The 16,306-nt window shown below is 38.8% G+C and overlaps 1 protein-coding gene across 4 annotated transcripts in view; it reads left to right on the top strand.

The window, feature by feature from the left end:
* Positions 1-16,306, top strand: part of PTPRB (protein tyrosine phosphatase, receptor type B) — a 138,379-nt gene that overhangs the window by 50,578 nt on the left and 71,495 nt on the right. For all 4 annotated transcript variants that reach the window (XM_021091988.1, XM_021091989.1, XM_021091987.1 and 1 more), the window contains 4 exons: positions 1,178-1,441; positions 4,477-4,746; positions 5,882-6,142; positions 10,668-10,934. In XM_021091988.1, coding sequence (XP_020947647.1) covers positions 1,178-1,441; positions 4,477-4,746; positions 5,882-6,142; positions 10,668-10,934 — 1,062 coding nt within the window. The remainder of the gene's footprint in view (positions 1-1,177; positions 1,442-4,476; positions 4,747-5,881; positions 6,143-10,667; positions 10,935-16,306) is intronic.

Below are 16,306 nucleotides of genomic sequence, written 5' to 3'. Positions count from 1 at the left end.
GACCCAATGCTATAGGAGCTGTTCTCATAGCCTAACATAGCCAGAAAACTAATTTGTGCTAAGTTTTAATAAATAATTTATATTCGCATTCATTCATGCATTCATTCATTTAAGCAGTATTTATTATGTGTAAACTATATGCTAGGCATTGTGGATATAGCAATGTCCAAGAGAGACGTAGTCTTTGTTCTCATGGAACTTAGGTTCAAGTGGATTCTAAGGCTTCTGGTAGGAGTAATGTGTTAATAAGTCCTCTCCTTTAGCAAGCTATGTGATTTTAAGAGAAACTCTAAAATATGTAGTGCCTGAGAAATTACTATTGTGGAGAAAGTTCCTTAAACTATAGGAAGTTTGGTGAAGAGATCTTTGGGGACACCTATTCATTTATATATCTTTCGTATCACATCTCAAAGATATATTGATATTCCCAACAAAAATACCATTTAGCTGAAGAATTATTATGTAGCTCTACAGCAAGTTACACTTCTGACTTGGCCTATGCAAATCAGCATGTTGTACTCATTACTTTAATGAAACATTATTAATTTATATTACACCATTAGTGAGACCCAAAATTATAGCATAGGCAAGAAAAGAGGTAGAAAAAATATCCACCAAAGTATCTCTCCTTTGTAACCATTTTCCTCTGATGAAATAACGACATAACTCTTAAGCTTTATCATGACTTAATATGAAAATAAAGTATTTTAGCACACAGAATTTGGTGATAGCCAATCAACCAACCAATCTATTTATTATGTACTTGCTATTATTATGTACATAAAAATGAGAAGAAATTAGGCAGAGACAGACTTCTCTGAGGATTCCACTTAAAGAATTTTAGAACTGGAAAAGGCCATTTTAAGTTTTTTGACCAAGTCATCATTAGGCAATAAGGACCCCTAGGTTTAGTGAGATAGACTGAGCTGCCCAGAATTGCCCAACCAACCAATGGCCAAGTTTGAGCCAGAATCTGGGCTCCTGACTGCCATTTTTGTTCTCTCTCCACTAGCCAGACAACCTTTTTTTGGTTTTGCAGTATTATATTTACCTCATGAAGTCATTTTCTTCAGAGCAGAAAATGTGGCTTGTAGAGATTAAAATACAGGTCAGAATTTTCCCATAAGAGTGGTATGGTGTCCTGGGTTAAAGTCTCTTTCTTTTCCTTCCTGATTAGCCCCTATGGAAGTCTCAAATCTGAAGGTGACAAATGATGGCACTATGACCTCTCTAAAAGCCAAGTGGCAAAGACCTTCTGGAAATGTGGATTTCTACAACCTTACCCTGTCTCACCAAGGGACTGTCAAAGAATCTAGAATATTAGCACCCCACATTACTGAAACTCAGTTTAAAAACTTAACCCCTGGACGACTTTATCAAGTTACCATCAGCTGTGTCTCTGGTGAATTGTCTGCTCACAAGACAGCAGTGGGCAGAACAGGTGAGTCAAGGCTCCAGAAATTCCGTAGTTGCTCAAATCACTCTCTGATTCATCTTAGAACAGGACAAAATACTTTAGAAGGAAAATTCCTTTCCCAAAATGGGAAGTATGATGGCCATTACCATGGCTAAGAATGTCTATGAGCCAGGGTCCCCCCTCTGTAAAGCGCAGGGTTAATTGCTTTCATCTGAGTTATTTAAGCAAATCTATTTGAATTGATTCCTGAATGATCTGGATAACTGGCTCTGCCCTGTGCTATTTCATGTCACACCACTTAAGCAGCCAACATGAATTAGCATTGATACTAATAAATAAAGAATTTCTGATCAGCTATTATTATTGTTATTTTTTTTTTATCTTTCCTTGAGCCACTCCCACGGCATATAGAGGTTCCCAGGCTAGGGGTCCAATAGGAGCTGTAACCACTGGCCTATACCACAGCCACAGCAACGTGGGATCTGAGCCACGTCTATGACCTACACCACAGCTCACGGCAACGCCGGATCCTTAACCCACTGAGCAAGGGCAGGGATAGAACCCGCAACCTCATGGTTCCTAGTCGGGTTTGTTAACCACTGCGCCACGATGGGAACTCCCTATTTTTAAAATTTTTTATTATAGCTGATTTACTGTGTTCCATCAATTTCTGCTGCACAGCAAAGTGACCCAGTTATATGTATATATACATTCTTTTTCTAACATTATTCTCCATTATGTTCCATCACAAGTGATTGGATTTAGTTCCCTGTGCTATACAGCAGGATTTCACCACTTATCCACCCAAAATGCAATAGTTTGCATCTACTAACCCCAAACTCCCAGTCCATCCCACTCCCGCCTCCCCGCTCCCCTTCCCCCTTAGCAACTCCAAGTCTGTTCTCCATGTCCTTGAATTTGTTTCTTTTCTGTAGGTAGATTCATTTATGCCATATATTAGATTCCAGATATGTGATATCATATGGTATTTGTCTTTCTCTTCTGACTTACTTCACTTAGTATGAGAGTCTGTAGTTCTATCCATGTTGCTGCAAATGGCAGTATTTTGTTCTTTTTTTTTTTATTACTGAGTAGTATTCCATTGTGTATATGTACCACGTCTTCTTAATCCATTCACGTGTCATTGGACATTTAGGTTGTTTCCAAGTCTTGTCTGTTGTGAATAGTGCTGCAATGAACATAGGGGTGCATGTGTCTTTTTGAATGAAAGTTTTGTCCAGATATATGCCCAGTAGTGGGATTGCTGGATCATATGGTGGTTCTATATTCAGTTTTCTGAGGTACCCCCAAACAGTTTTCCATGATCAACTCTTTTAATGAAGGGCCAGTTAGTCCTTAATCATGATTTCCATAAACCATTTTATTAATTTACATCACCAAACATATATCCAGTGCCTTCCATGTGTAAAGTACTGTGTAATTTGCATGTGTAAAGCTTTGAAAGTTGTTAAAATAGCAGAGTTCGGGAGCTACACCCTTCAGCCAAATATGGCCTGTGAACTGTTTTTATATAGCACCAAGCTAAGAGTGGGTTTTACATTTTTAAAGAAATTAAAAAAAAAAAAGAACACAAAATAAAAGTACAAGACAGAGACCCTATATGATCCCCAAAGCCTGAAATATTTACTTTGCCAACCATTTTGCTTCTAAGGAAGTTAAATTTTAATCACACAAATGTAAAAGACAAACACAAAATAAAAATAGTGCCTTTTAATAATGATAATTGTATTGATATATTCGTGGATCAGACATTGACTAAACACTTTTCACCATTATTTCGTTTAGTTCTCACCACAAAACCACAAGAAAGGCCCTGTTATTATCACCATTTTATAGATAATTCGGTGATTCGTAATCACTTTAGTGATTTGTCTATAGTAATCTAGCCAGTAAGTGGTGGGTTTACACTAGGCTGTACAATTCCAGAGTCTGTTGTCTGTGCGATTGGAGATCTCAGGTAAGAGCCATATATATGGTCAGAAAGAAGAGAACAAAGCTTTCTTTCAGAAGATCTGTAAAGAGGGAGAAAATGGTTTTCAAATGGGACTTTAAAATGTGAAGCTCTTGCCAAGTTGAGACAGAAAAGAGGGGAGAGCATTTGAGGAAGAAGCAAAGGCAAAGAGAGAGAAGAGCCCAGGAGATTTACAGAGCTACAGATCATGAAACTGGGGGCCAGTGTTCAAGAGTGTGGAATGAGGGATTTCCTGTTGTGGCTCAGGAGGTTACCAACCCAGCTAGTATCCATGAGGATGCAAGTTCGATCCCTGGCCTCGCTTAGTGGTTTAAGGATCCAGCATTGCCATGAGCTATGGTGTCAGTCGCAGACATGGCTTGGATCCCATGTTGCTGTGGCTGTGGTGTAGGCCAGCAGCTGTGGCTCCGATTGGATCCCTAGCCTGGGAACATTCTTGTGCAGCAGGTGCAGCTCTAAAAAGCCAAAAAAAAGAGGAGTTGAGAATGAGAGCTGGTAGTTGTAGGAAATAGAGTGAATACTGGCATTACATGGGGTCTGATTTGGGAGACCTACAAATCCCACACTAAGGGCTTGATGTTTTAATCTGTAGTTAATGGAGAAACCTTGAATGTTTTTGAGCAAAGGAATGATAACATCAGAGTTATATTGCAGGAAGAGTAGTCATTTCAGTTGGAAAAGAGAGGAATGTTTTGTGACTACAGCATCCAAGGTCTCTTCCAAAAGATGCCACATTCATCAATGTCACCATCATTAGAAGTAACATCAATATTGTGTCTAGGGCGGGTATGCAATCAATAAAACACAGCATTTGTACCACTAGGTTATTAACAGTGTTACAGAAGACTGCATTACTGATATATTACTAAAATGATTTTAGCATACCTTTCTTGGGTGTCAAATGGCTCCAAAATACTCATTTGCAATTCGAAAGCATTGGGGGGAGGGTAGGAAAGATTTGAATTGCAAATATTAGGTCTCTTATCTATTGTTGCCCATGAAAAGTGAATGAGTATCCTTACTTTGGGCTTTCAGTGTCTTATTTTGACAGCGTTTCACTGTTTAGTTCCAGAGAAAGTTGGGAACCTGGAAGCAAACAGCAATGGTTCTATGAGGTCCCTGGTAGTGAGCTGGTCGCCCCCTGCTGGCGACTGGGAGCAGTATCGTATCCTGCTCTTGAATGATTCTTTGGTGCTGCTGAACATCACCGTGGGAAAGGAGGAAACACACTATGTCATAGATGAAGTGGAGCTCATACCAGGAAGACAGTATGAGGTAGAAGTCACTGTTGAAAGTGGAAATCTGAAGAATTCTAAGCGTTGCCATGGCAGGACAGGTAAGCAAATTTGGAACCTTAATTTGGTCCCAGGTAACCATCAATGTCATGCTCCAGCATTTCCTGAATTTGAGATATTATAGCCTGGCAGACTGAGATAGCTTGGTATTGTTTAATTTTGTCAAAGGAGAACATTAGAAATCATGTCCACTAGTCAGTCCATTATTTTATAAAAGAAAAAGCTTTCCTGCTGTGTAGCACTGGAAACTATATCTAGTCATTATGATGGAGCATGATGGAGGATAATGTGAGAAAAAGAATGTATGTATGTATGTATGACTGGGTGCAGTAGAAAATTGACAAAACACTGTAAACCAGCTATAATGGAAAAAATAAAAATCATTAAAAAAATAAAATAAAACAAAGAACTTTTTGAACACCAAGAGAATAAGAAAGAAACAATCTGAGAAAATCCTCCCCACAAAAGTGGACAGCCTTTTGCTGGTGATCAGTGTTAGAGAACCACTGCCTTGACCCAAGGTTGACTAATGGGAGAATTTCAGTTACCAAGGACGGATTGTTAAAGTGGAGAGGGATATATACTCAGGTTTGAGGGTAGAGGAGAGGGAGGCTACTGAGACATGGGTTTTAGTATTGCTGTCACCATACACTGTAATTCCTCAGGCAAATCACAACCTGAGTCCATTTCCTCAGTTTTCAAATAAAAGCATTGGCTTACTAAGCTCTACGTTTCTCTGAAAAATCCCTGCGACATGGAATACTCTATACTAGAGTGAAATTCAAATATATACTCTTTTAGTCTTGCCTGATAATAAGGAAATAACTTAATGGGCCCCAAATACTTCTTAGAAGAACAATAAAGAAAAGCACCAAGATACAACTTTAGCTTGCCAGCTGTGTCTTCTAATCATCTCTTCATTTTCCAAATATTAATATCCATTGGATGATGATTGAAAATAAATGACCTAGTAAAGTATTTTCCAAGAGTATTCTTTTGAATCCTTCTTTTAAAATTTTTGGGAGGATCAGCACTTTTTTTCTAAATGCTGATAAATATTCAGAAAAGAAATGCTCAACCAGAACACTCCTTGAATGGAAGAGAATCTATCTCTCAAGAATACTTTAGTGTATCCGAGTTCATCAGTGACCCAAGTGTCCATTGCTTTTTCCTCAGTTCCCATGGCCGTTCTTCAGCTTCGTGTCAAGCACGCCAATGAAACCTCACTGAGCATCATGTGGCAGGCTCCTGCAGCAGAATGGGAGAAATACATTATCTCACTAGATGACAGAGACCTCTTAATCATCCACAAGTCACTCCCCAGAGATGCCAAAGAATTCACTTTTACTGACCTAGTACCTGGACGAAAATACAAAGCTGCAGTCACCAGTATTAGTGGAGACTTAAAAAATTCATCTTCAACAAAAGGAAGAACAGGTAATCTTTTTTTTTTTTTTTTTTACAAAATTTAGTCTTTGTCGAGTTCCCGTTGTGGCGCAGTGGTTGACGAATCCAACTAGGAACCATGAGGTTGCGGGTTCAAACCCTGCCCTTGCTCAGTGGATTAAGGATCCGGTGTTGCCGTGAGCTGTGGTGTAGGTTGCAGACGTGGCTTGGATCCCACGTTGCTGTGGCTCAGCTACGGCTCCGATTGGACCCCTAGCCTGGGAATCTCCATATGCCATGGGAGTGGCCCTAGAAAAGGCAAAAAGACAAAAAAAGAAAAAAAAAAAGAAAAATTTAGTCTTTGAAAATATCCTGTGTCCTGAATTGTCTAACACTAAACTTATAAATGTTCATTAAGTGCTTATTATGTACACTGGGCATTGTCCATATGTGTATATGTATATTTTGTGTGTGTACTCTATGTATTTGCTCTTTGGGCCATAGTCTGGATAATTTCCTTAGCTCTTAGTTTTAGTTTATGATTTTTTTTTTTTTTTGGTTCTGTCTAACCTATTTTTAAATCCACCCATTGAATTTTAAATTTGTTATGTTCTTCACTTTTTAACATTTTCTTTGATTCTCTTCCAAATCTGTTTTGTATTCTGCTGCTCTTTGGTCATATTTCTGTTCTCCCCCTTTATTGCTATAAGCACATTAATGATTTTAATTTTATATTCTGTGTCTGATCATTATAATATCTGAAATCTTCAGGAGTTCAGTCTTGCTGCTTATTGAGTTTGTGCCTTTTGCTCATGGTGCTTTACTTCCTTAAATATCTGTGATACTGTACTGTAAACTCATATACTTTGGAATTTTAGCCTATGGGAATTCTTTGAGGCCTCTTTTGAAGGTGGGTTTCAGGAGTAATTTTCATTGGATTCTTTCAGGTGTACAGGCCTACAGGTTTTTTTTTTTTTTTTTTTTCCTGCTTATTAGGGCTGCATCTGCAGCATATAGAGGTTCCCAGGCTAGGGGTTGAATCAGAGCTGCAGCCACCGGCCTATGCCATAGCCACAGCAACACCAGATCTGAGCCATGTCTGTGACCTATACCACAGCTTATGGCAATGCTGGATCCTTAACCCACTGAGCAAGGCCAGGGATCAAACCCGAAACCTCATGGTTCCTAGTTGGATTTGTTTCTGCTGTGCCACAACGAGAACTACCCAGACTTATTTTAATCTAAATTGTCAACCTGAGGTTTTTGAGTTTTATGAATTTGAGCTTCAGACTCACTGAAACAGTCTTGAGGTTATGAATTCTCAGTGGAAAATTTTCTTCTCCACCCATTATTAAGGAGGCTGCAGTGACACGGGAAATGGGAAGAAAAGATTTATTTCACTTAGACTGGAACTTTTCAGGATCCAATATTATGCATAGTCACCGATGAGGTTCCTCTATCTGGGAAAGTCCTACACTTTATCTCCTATCTCACAGATCCTGCAAAGCTATGAAATCAAAACTTAAATTTATGTTTGAAAGATGCCCTCGTGATGAAAGTCAGCTTCAGGCAGCCAGTTATCTCTCTAACACTTTCTTAACAAGTCTCTGAGAATTCCTTACATTCTTGACAACTCATTCATGCATTTACACTCTTACGTTTTTTCCAAAGTGTTTAGTTGTGTTCATTGGGGTGATTTTCATGATATGTGCCAGCAACAAAAGTCCAAGGCACATTGTTTTAGACTTCAGATCATTTTCATTACTCCCACCACTCTTATTGCTGTATCATTTGCTAAGGGTATGTTTAACTTTGCAAGAAATTGCCAAACTGTTTTCCCAAGTAGTTGTAAAATTTTATGTTCCCACGAGCAATGCATGAAATTTCCCATTTCTCCGTATTCTCCACACTTGATATTTCTGGTTTTTTGTTTTTTCTGGTCACACCTGTGGCATGTGGAAGTTCCCGGGCCAGGGATCAAACCTGCACCACAGCAGCAACCCAAGCCACTTTCACTTTTCTTCCCTTCTTACCCTATTACATGTGTATCTTTCTTACAACCTTGGTTGTACAGGAGTCCTTCTGCCAGTTTTCAATTGGTTTTCAGTAAGAATTACTCCACATGTAAATGTCTTTTTGGTGTGTTTGTGGGAAGAGATGAGCCCCCCATGTCCTCTTACTCCACCATCTTGATCTCCTCCTCTGGCTTGTCTTTTTATTAACTTATTAGTGTATCTTGCAGAAGAGAAAGTTGTTTGTTTTTGTTTGTTTGCTTGTTTGTTTTGCTTTTTAGGGCCACAGTTGCAGCATATGGAAGTTCCCAGGCTATGGGGTAAAATCTGTGCTACAGCTGCCAGCCACAGCCACAGCAACAGCCACAGCAACACAGGATCTGAGCTTCATCTGCGACCTACACCATAGCTCATGGCAATGCCAGATCCTTAACCCACTGAGGGAGGCCAGGGATTGAACCACATCCTCATGAATCCTAGTCAGGTTCATTACCACTGAGCCATGATGGAAACTCCAGAAGAGAAGTTTTTATTTCGATGTGTAGTCCATCAATTTTTTTCTTTCATGAATCATACTTTTGGTGTCATGTCTAAGAAATCTTTGTCTAATACAAGGTCACAAAGATTTTCTCCTGGAAGTTTCATAGTTTTAGGTTGTAAATTTAGGTGTATAATCAGTTTTTGAGTTGATACTTGTATATGTGTGAAATATGGAGCAAAGCTTATGATTATGAACATATAATAATTCTAGTCCTGTTTGTTGCAAGATTCTCCTTTTCCACTGAATTGCACTTGCATCTGCATCTGTATTTAAAAAATCACTCAACTCTATAAATGTTGGTCTGTTTCTGGACCCTCAGTCCTGTTTCATCAATCTATGTCTACTTTTCTTCCAGTGTCACACTGTCTTTATCACTGTAGCTTTCTAGAAGTCCTAAAATCAGATGATGTTAGTCTTCCAGCTTTGTTGTTTTTCAGAATGGTTTTGGCATATAAATTCTTTTGCCTTCTTATGAAATTTAGAATTGGAATTGAATCTTCCAGTTCATGTACAGTAGTATATTTTAAAGAATATGTGTGTATCTTTTTTTTGTTTTTTTAATTTAGGGCTGCTCCTGTGGCATATGGAAGTTCCTGGACTAGGGATCCAATCAGAGCCAGAGCTGCCCATCTACACCACAGCCACGGCAACGCAGGATCTGAGCTGTGTCTGTGACCTACACCATAGCTCATGGCAATGCCAGATCCTTTAACCCAGGGCCAGGGTTTGAACTCGCATCCTCGTGGATACTCTTTGGGCTCCCATCCCACTGATCCACAATGGGAATTCCCTGAATATGTTTGTATCTTAATCCAGTAGTCAGTGATTTCTGAGAAGGGTTGAACCAAACTTCCAACCCCCTTGATTATCATAATTCTGGGAAGAGGCACAAAAGAGATGTGTGTTGAAGTACCATCTTCAAGATCTCTGTAAAAGATGTTAATGGACAGGTTAAAAACTAACAATATTTATTAAGTTGGGGACACAGTCTTACAGATGAGACAGATCAGTCTTTGGACCCCAGGATGACTATTTGTTAGCATTGTAATATAGGCTAATTTTATGATCTTTGGTTTCCTCCTCAGTAGATAAAATAATAAAATCAATTCTAGAATTTTTGTTTTGTATTTTTGTTTTTGTTTTTGATTTGTTTTTGTCTTCTTAGGGCTGTACCTGTGGCATATGGAGGTTCCCAGGCTAGGGGTCGAATCAGGAGCTATAGCTGCCGGCCTACACTACAGCCACAGCACGCCAGATCCGAGCTGCATCTGCGACCTGCACCACAGCTCATGGCAGTGCCGGATCCTTTAACCCACTGAGTGAGGTCAGGGATCAAACCTGTGTCCTCATGGTTGCTAGTCGGATTTGTTTCCACTGAGCCATAACAGGAACTCCAAGTCTAGAATTTCGAATGGCTATCAAACAATACAAGCTTTATAAAATATAGAGTCCATAACTGACACATAGCAGGCAATCAATAGTTGTTATTTCTATCATTATCATTATATAATAATATAACTTACTATAGCATTTTCATGTAAAATAAGACTAGTTCCCTTGAGACTGTCCCAGTAAAGATTTACCAGTTTCCTAGACTACAAGCTAACCATCAGGTTGAAGGGTTTCCCAGTATCACCCCATAACAACCACCCCCTCGCATAAATCATGCGTCTTTGAATTCTCATGGAGTAGGGATAGGTAAGATCATGTTAAGTAAGCAATCTTCAAAAATAGCCTTTTATTGTTTAAAATTTAAAACCAAAACTAGTTATATACATGCATCATATTATCCTTGGACCTGAAATAATTTTGATTTCCTATATAAGCAACTTTTACAGAATAGTAGAGTCTCTGTAGGGTAGAATCTCCATGTGTCACAGGAAATAAAGCTGAGCATCTGAGCAAATAATATGTATTTAATTGGCATTTTCAAGACCCATCTCCATTTTTACTCATTTCTGTTATACTTCCTGAGGGTAACTAAGTGTCATTGGTTTATTCTTCTCTGTCTACTCTGTTTTAGTGCCTGCCCAAGTGACTGGCTTGCGTGTGGCCAACCAAGGGACAACTAGCAGTCTATTTACTAATTGGACCCATGCACCGGGAGACAGAGAGTTCTACCAAGTCTTACTCATCCACGAAAACGTCGTCATCAAAAATGAAAGTGTCTCTAGTGAGACCAGCAGATACAGCTTCCACTCCCTCAAATCGGGAAGCCTCTACTCTGTGGTGGTGACAACAGTCAGCGGAGGAATCTCTTCCCGACAGGTGGTGGTGGAGGGAAGGACAGGTAAGCAGAGTGTCTGTGATTGCAAAGATCTAAGCATGTGGAACCTCCAAAGTGTGTCCTAGAATTTTTCAAGCATTCTAAAGACAGACCTATCTCTGACCTTCCCAAGTTTCAGTACTATCCAAACTGTACATGTTGGAGTTCCCATTGTAGCTCAGTAGAAACGAATTTGACTAGAATCCATGAGAATGCAGGTTTGATCCCTGGCGTCACTCAGTGGGCTAAGTGTCCAGCATTGCTGTGAGCTGTGGTAGAGGTCACAGACGTGGCTCGGATCCCGAGTTGCTATGGCTGTGGTGTAGGCTGGCAGCTGCAGCTCCGATTTAACCCCTAGCCTGGGAACTTCCATATACTTTGGGGACGGCCCTATAAAGAAAAAAAAAAAAAAAAAAATTTGAATTCTAAATTTTCTAAAATCTCCAACACATGCGTCAGAACTCCTAGCAAAACTTTTCTGATGATATGATAGTCAGTTGATGCCGAAGTTTCTCCCTTCATCCAGCTGCTTTTCTTTAAAATGTTTGTGTCAGATCAAGGTAAAAAAGTCATGAAATTTATTAAACAGAATTTTCCATTCTTTTTCATATTCTTAGTTTCAAGACACAGGAAAAAATGATTGCCAATTTCTATAGTCAAAATTAATAAAATTCACAAATCACATATATTTTCACAAGCAATGTTCAACAGTGTTTAATACTGTATGGCACCTATACCATGTCCCTTGACCTTAAAGAGCTCATAGTCAAATAGAGCAGAGAGCTCAATAAATAAGTAAATGTCATATGGCCATATGTGTCAGACAGAGGCGTAGCACTGAAGAAGGAAATATAATTTTCTATACAACACAAAGAAAGAACACAAACAATATAAAATGTGTGTCCCAGTTTCTGAGAAATAAAAGCAAATCCAGTAGAAGCTTTGATAATTATGATAATTAGTGAACTCAGAATTAGGTCAGTGATTTTGCCTACTTAATTTCATATAGTTATAAGTTGGTATGTCAGGCTCCTCCTTTGATATCTCCAGTGCTCATATTCCGAGTATCAGCAGCAAGTATCCATAGATAAGTCATTTTCTAAAACCATGAATCTCATCTGCTTAATGAACCCTAGGACCATTAACTTCATTAATGCTCCCAGACGAGCAACTAAGTCATTGAAAAGATATTTCATAGTCTAGGTAGAAATTCTGTCACTCTGCCTATTTCTGTCACTCTGTGGCACCCGATACTGTTGTCTGTGTTCTTCTTCCTGATACCTTCCTTCTTCTCTTTTAATATTCTTGGCACCATCTATCAGTGTAGCATAATTAGGGGTGAGGGGCTGAAAAGCTTAATTTGGGAATCAAGAGACCTAAATGCTGGTCCTAGCTCTGCCATTAACTTACTTCTCTAGGCCTTTATTTTCTCTTCCAACCCCAGTAATTCACCCCAATACCTGGTGTCAAAGTGGGTGAAGAGAAATAGCAAGTTGAGGAGAGGCGTTAAGGACCTTGCATCCATTTCTCAATGAGTGGCCATTGTATTAGTCAGATTAGACTGACTTATTTCCTGCTTATACACCGGTACAGTGTGGGTATTACTGATTGGACAGCTCTATTGGTTGATTCTTCTCCAAGCAGTAATTTAGGAACCCAGGCTCCTACCATCTGTGGTTCTTCCTTCCTCTGGGTCCTGAGAGGTCTCTCCGTGTCTCCAGAGAGTGGAGATTGTGGGCAGGAGGAAGACTACCAAAGCTGTCAGTAAACACATCACTTCCACTCACATTCCATTAACGGGAACACGGCTATGCGACTACCCTTAACTGCAAGGGAGGTTGGGAAATATATCTAGCTGTCTGTCCAAGAGGAAAAGGAAATGGTTGGTGAGCAAGTAGTCAAACTCTGCCACACAGGTTAATTCTCATCTTAACATACCACAAGGCTGTCCAACTTACTGCACTGTACTAAATCCAGCTTACTGGGCTGTGCTAAAATAGTTTGGTGTGTGAGACACTTGAAATAAGTAGGACTTGTAATTATTTTTATACCAGTATTTTAATTGCAACAGAGGTATCAGTATTTGATCCACATGATATAACAGAAGTATGTAGAAAAGAGAGAGACTAATTCTTTGAAGAATGATCATAAAATTTTGAGACGAGGACAAGACAGGAATAAATAGAAACATGAGCGATTTTATTCATCAAACACATTGAGTGCAGACGTTATCATGAGAAAGGAGGAAGATGGGATATGACTACAGAAATAAAATAACTGGAGTTTTTGAATGGTGCCTAGATTAGTAAATTTTGTACATAGTAGATTGTAAAAAAAAAAATTGACTAAAGAATTGATAATCATTACCACGTAGTCAAATTGCTGAAATATTCGTCAAGGTTGAAATAATTCACCTGCATTTCCATAGTTGAAACACGCACACACACACAAACCCTCCCAGCTTAAGTAAGGTGTCAAAATGTTTAAAATTCAAGATATCAGATGTGCTTAATAAATCCTGAGAAAATGCTCATTCTAAAGAAGAAATAAATTTTACATTTGTTTTTTAAACGTGAATTTGATAATCATATATTTTCTAATAAAATGTCAGTAGTTGCAAATATTTCTATCAGTTTTGAAAAAAAGCAGAATTATTTTGAGAGCAACCAAGGGATATACAGATGGTTAGATGGTTGAAGGAAGGACAGAACGAAGGAAGGATTGAAAGAAAGAAAGGAAGGAAGGCTTAAATACATAAATGTACAGCTAAAGTTTTTTTTTTTTTTTTTTTTTTTTTTTTTTAAATTAAATTTTATTTTCCCACTGTACAGCAAGGGGGTCAGGTTATCCTTACATGTATAAATTACAATTACAGTTTTTCCCCCACCATTTCTTCTGTTGCAACATGAGTATCTAGACATAGTTCTCAATGCTATTCAGCGGGATCTCCTTGTAAATCTATTCTACGTTGTGACTGATAAGCCCAAGCTCCCGATCCCTCCCACTCCCTCCCCCTCCCATCAGGCAACCACAAGTCTCTTCTCCAAGTCCATGATTGATTTTCTTTTCTGAGGAGATGTTCATTTGTGCTGGATATTAGATTCCAGTTATAAGTGATGTCATATGGTATTTGTCTTTGTCTTTCTGGCTCATTTCACTCAGTATGAGATTCTCTAGTTCCATCCATGTTGCTGCAAATGGCATGATGTCATCCTTTTTTATGGCTGAGTAGTATTCCATCGTGTATATATACCACATCTTCCGAATCCAATCCTCTGTCGATGGACATTTGGATTGTTTCCATGTCCTGGCTATTGTGAATAGTGCTGCAATGAACATGCGGGTGCATGTGTCTCTTTTAAGTAGAGCTTTGTCCGGATAGATGCCCAAGAGTGGGATTGCAGGGTCATATGGAAGTTCTATGTATAGATTTCTAAGGTATCTCCAAACTGTTCTCCATAGTGGCTGTACCAGTTTACATTCCCACCAACAGTGCAGGAGGGTTCCCTTTTCTCCACAGCCCCTCCAGCACTTGTTATTTGTGGATTTATTAATGATGGCCATTCTGACTGGTGTGAGGTGGTATCTCATGGTAGTTTTGATTTGCATTTCTCTTATAATCAGCGATGTTGAGCATTTTTTCATGTGTTTGTTGGCCATCTGTATATCTTCCTTGGAGAAATGTCTATTCAGGTCTTTTGCCCATTTTTCCATTGATTGATTGGTTTTTTTGCTGTTGAGTTGTATAAGTTGCTTGTATATTCTAGAGATTAAGCCCTTGTCAGTTGCATCATTTGAAACTATTTTCTCCCATTCTGTAAGTTGTCTTTTTGTTTTCTTTTTGGTTTCCTTTGCTGTGCAAAAGCTTTTCAGTTTGATGAGGTCCCATGGGTTTATTTTTGCTCTAGTTTCTATTGCTTTGGGAGACTGACCTGAGAAAATATTCATGATGTTGATGTCAGAGAGTGTTTTGCCTATGTTTTCTTCTAGGAGTTTGATGGTGTCCTGTCGTATATTTAAGTCTTTCAGCCATTTGGAGTTTATTTTTGTGCATGGTGTGAGGGTGTGTTCTAGTTTCATTGCTTTGCATACAGCTGTCCAGGTTTCCCAGCAATGCTTGCTGAATAGACTTTCCTTTTCCCATTTGATGTTCTTGCCTCCCTTGTCAAAGATTAATTGACCATAGGTGTCAGGGTTAATTTCCAGATTCTCTATTCTGTTCCATTGGTCTGTCTGTCTGTTTTGATACCAGTACCACACTGTTTTGATGACTGTGGCTTTGTAGTATTTCTTGAAGTCTGGGAGAGTGATGCCTCCTGCTTGGTTTTTGTTTCTCAGGATTGCTTTGGCGATTCTGGGTCTTTTGTTGTTCCATATAAATGTTTGGATTGTTTGTTCTAGTTCTGTGAAAAATGTCATGGGTAATTTGATAGGGATTGCATTGAATCTGTAGATTGCTTTGGGTAGGATGGCCATTTTCACAATATTGATTTTTCCAATCCATGAACATGGAATATCTTTCCATTTTTTTACATCTTCTTTGATTTCTTTGATTAAGGTTTTATAGTTCTCGGCATATAGGTCCTTTACCTCTTTGGTTAGGTGTATTCCGAGGTATTTGATTTTGTGAGGTACAATTTTAAAAGGTATCGTATTTTTGTATTCCTTTTCTAATGCTTCATTGCTGGTATACAGAAATGCAACTGACTTCTGAATGTTAATCTTATATCCTGCCACTTTGCTGAATTTATTAATCAGTTCAAGGAGTTTTGGGGTTGAGTCCTTAGGGTTTTCTAGGTATAGAATCATGTCATCTGCATACAGTGACAGTTTGATCTCTTCTCTTCCTATATGGATGCCTTTGATTTCTTTTGTTTGTCTAATTGCTGTGGCTAAGACTTCCAAAACTATGTTGAAGAGCAGTGGTGAGAGTGGGCATCCCTGTCTTGTTCCAGATTTGAGTGAGAAGGCTTTCAGTTTTTCCCCATTGAGGATTATATTTGCTATGGGTTTATCATAAATGGCTTTGATTATATTCAGGAATGTTCCCTCTATACCCACTTTGGCGAGGGTCTTGATCATGAATGGATGTTGAACTTTGTCAAATGCTTTTTCTGCATCTATTGAGATGATCATATGATTTTTGACTTTTTTTTTGTTAATGTGGTGTATGATGTTGATTGATTTGCGTATGTTGAACCATCCTTGTGAACCTGGGATGAACCCAACCTGGTCATGGTGTATAATTTTTTTGATATGTTGTTGGATTCGGTTGGCTAAGATTTTGTTGAGAAGTTTTGCATCTATATTCATCAATGATATTGGGCGATAGTTTTCTTTTTTGGTGGTATCTCTGCCTGGTTTTGGAATGAGGGTGATGGTGGCCTCATAGAATG

The sequence above is a fragment of the Sus scrofa genome, chromosome 5 (genome assembly GCF_000003025.6).
Source record: "Sus scrofa isolate TJ Tabasco breed Duroc chromosome 5, Sscrofa11.1, whole genome shotgun sequence".
NCBI classification, from domain to species: domain Eukaryota; kingdom Metazoa; phylum Chordata; class Mammalia; order Artiodactyla; family Suidae; genus Sus; species Sus scrofa.
Note: the sequence above shows the minus strand (reverse complement) of the source record. Positions and strands in the feature narration are given on the sequence as shown.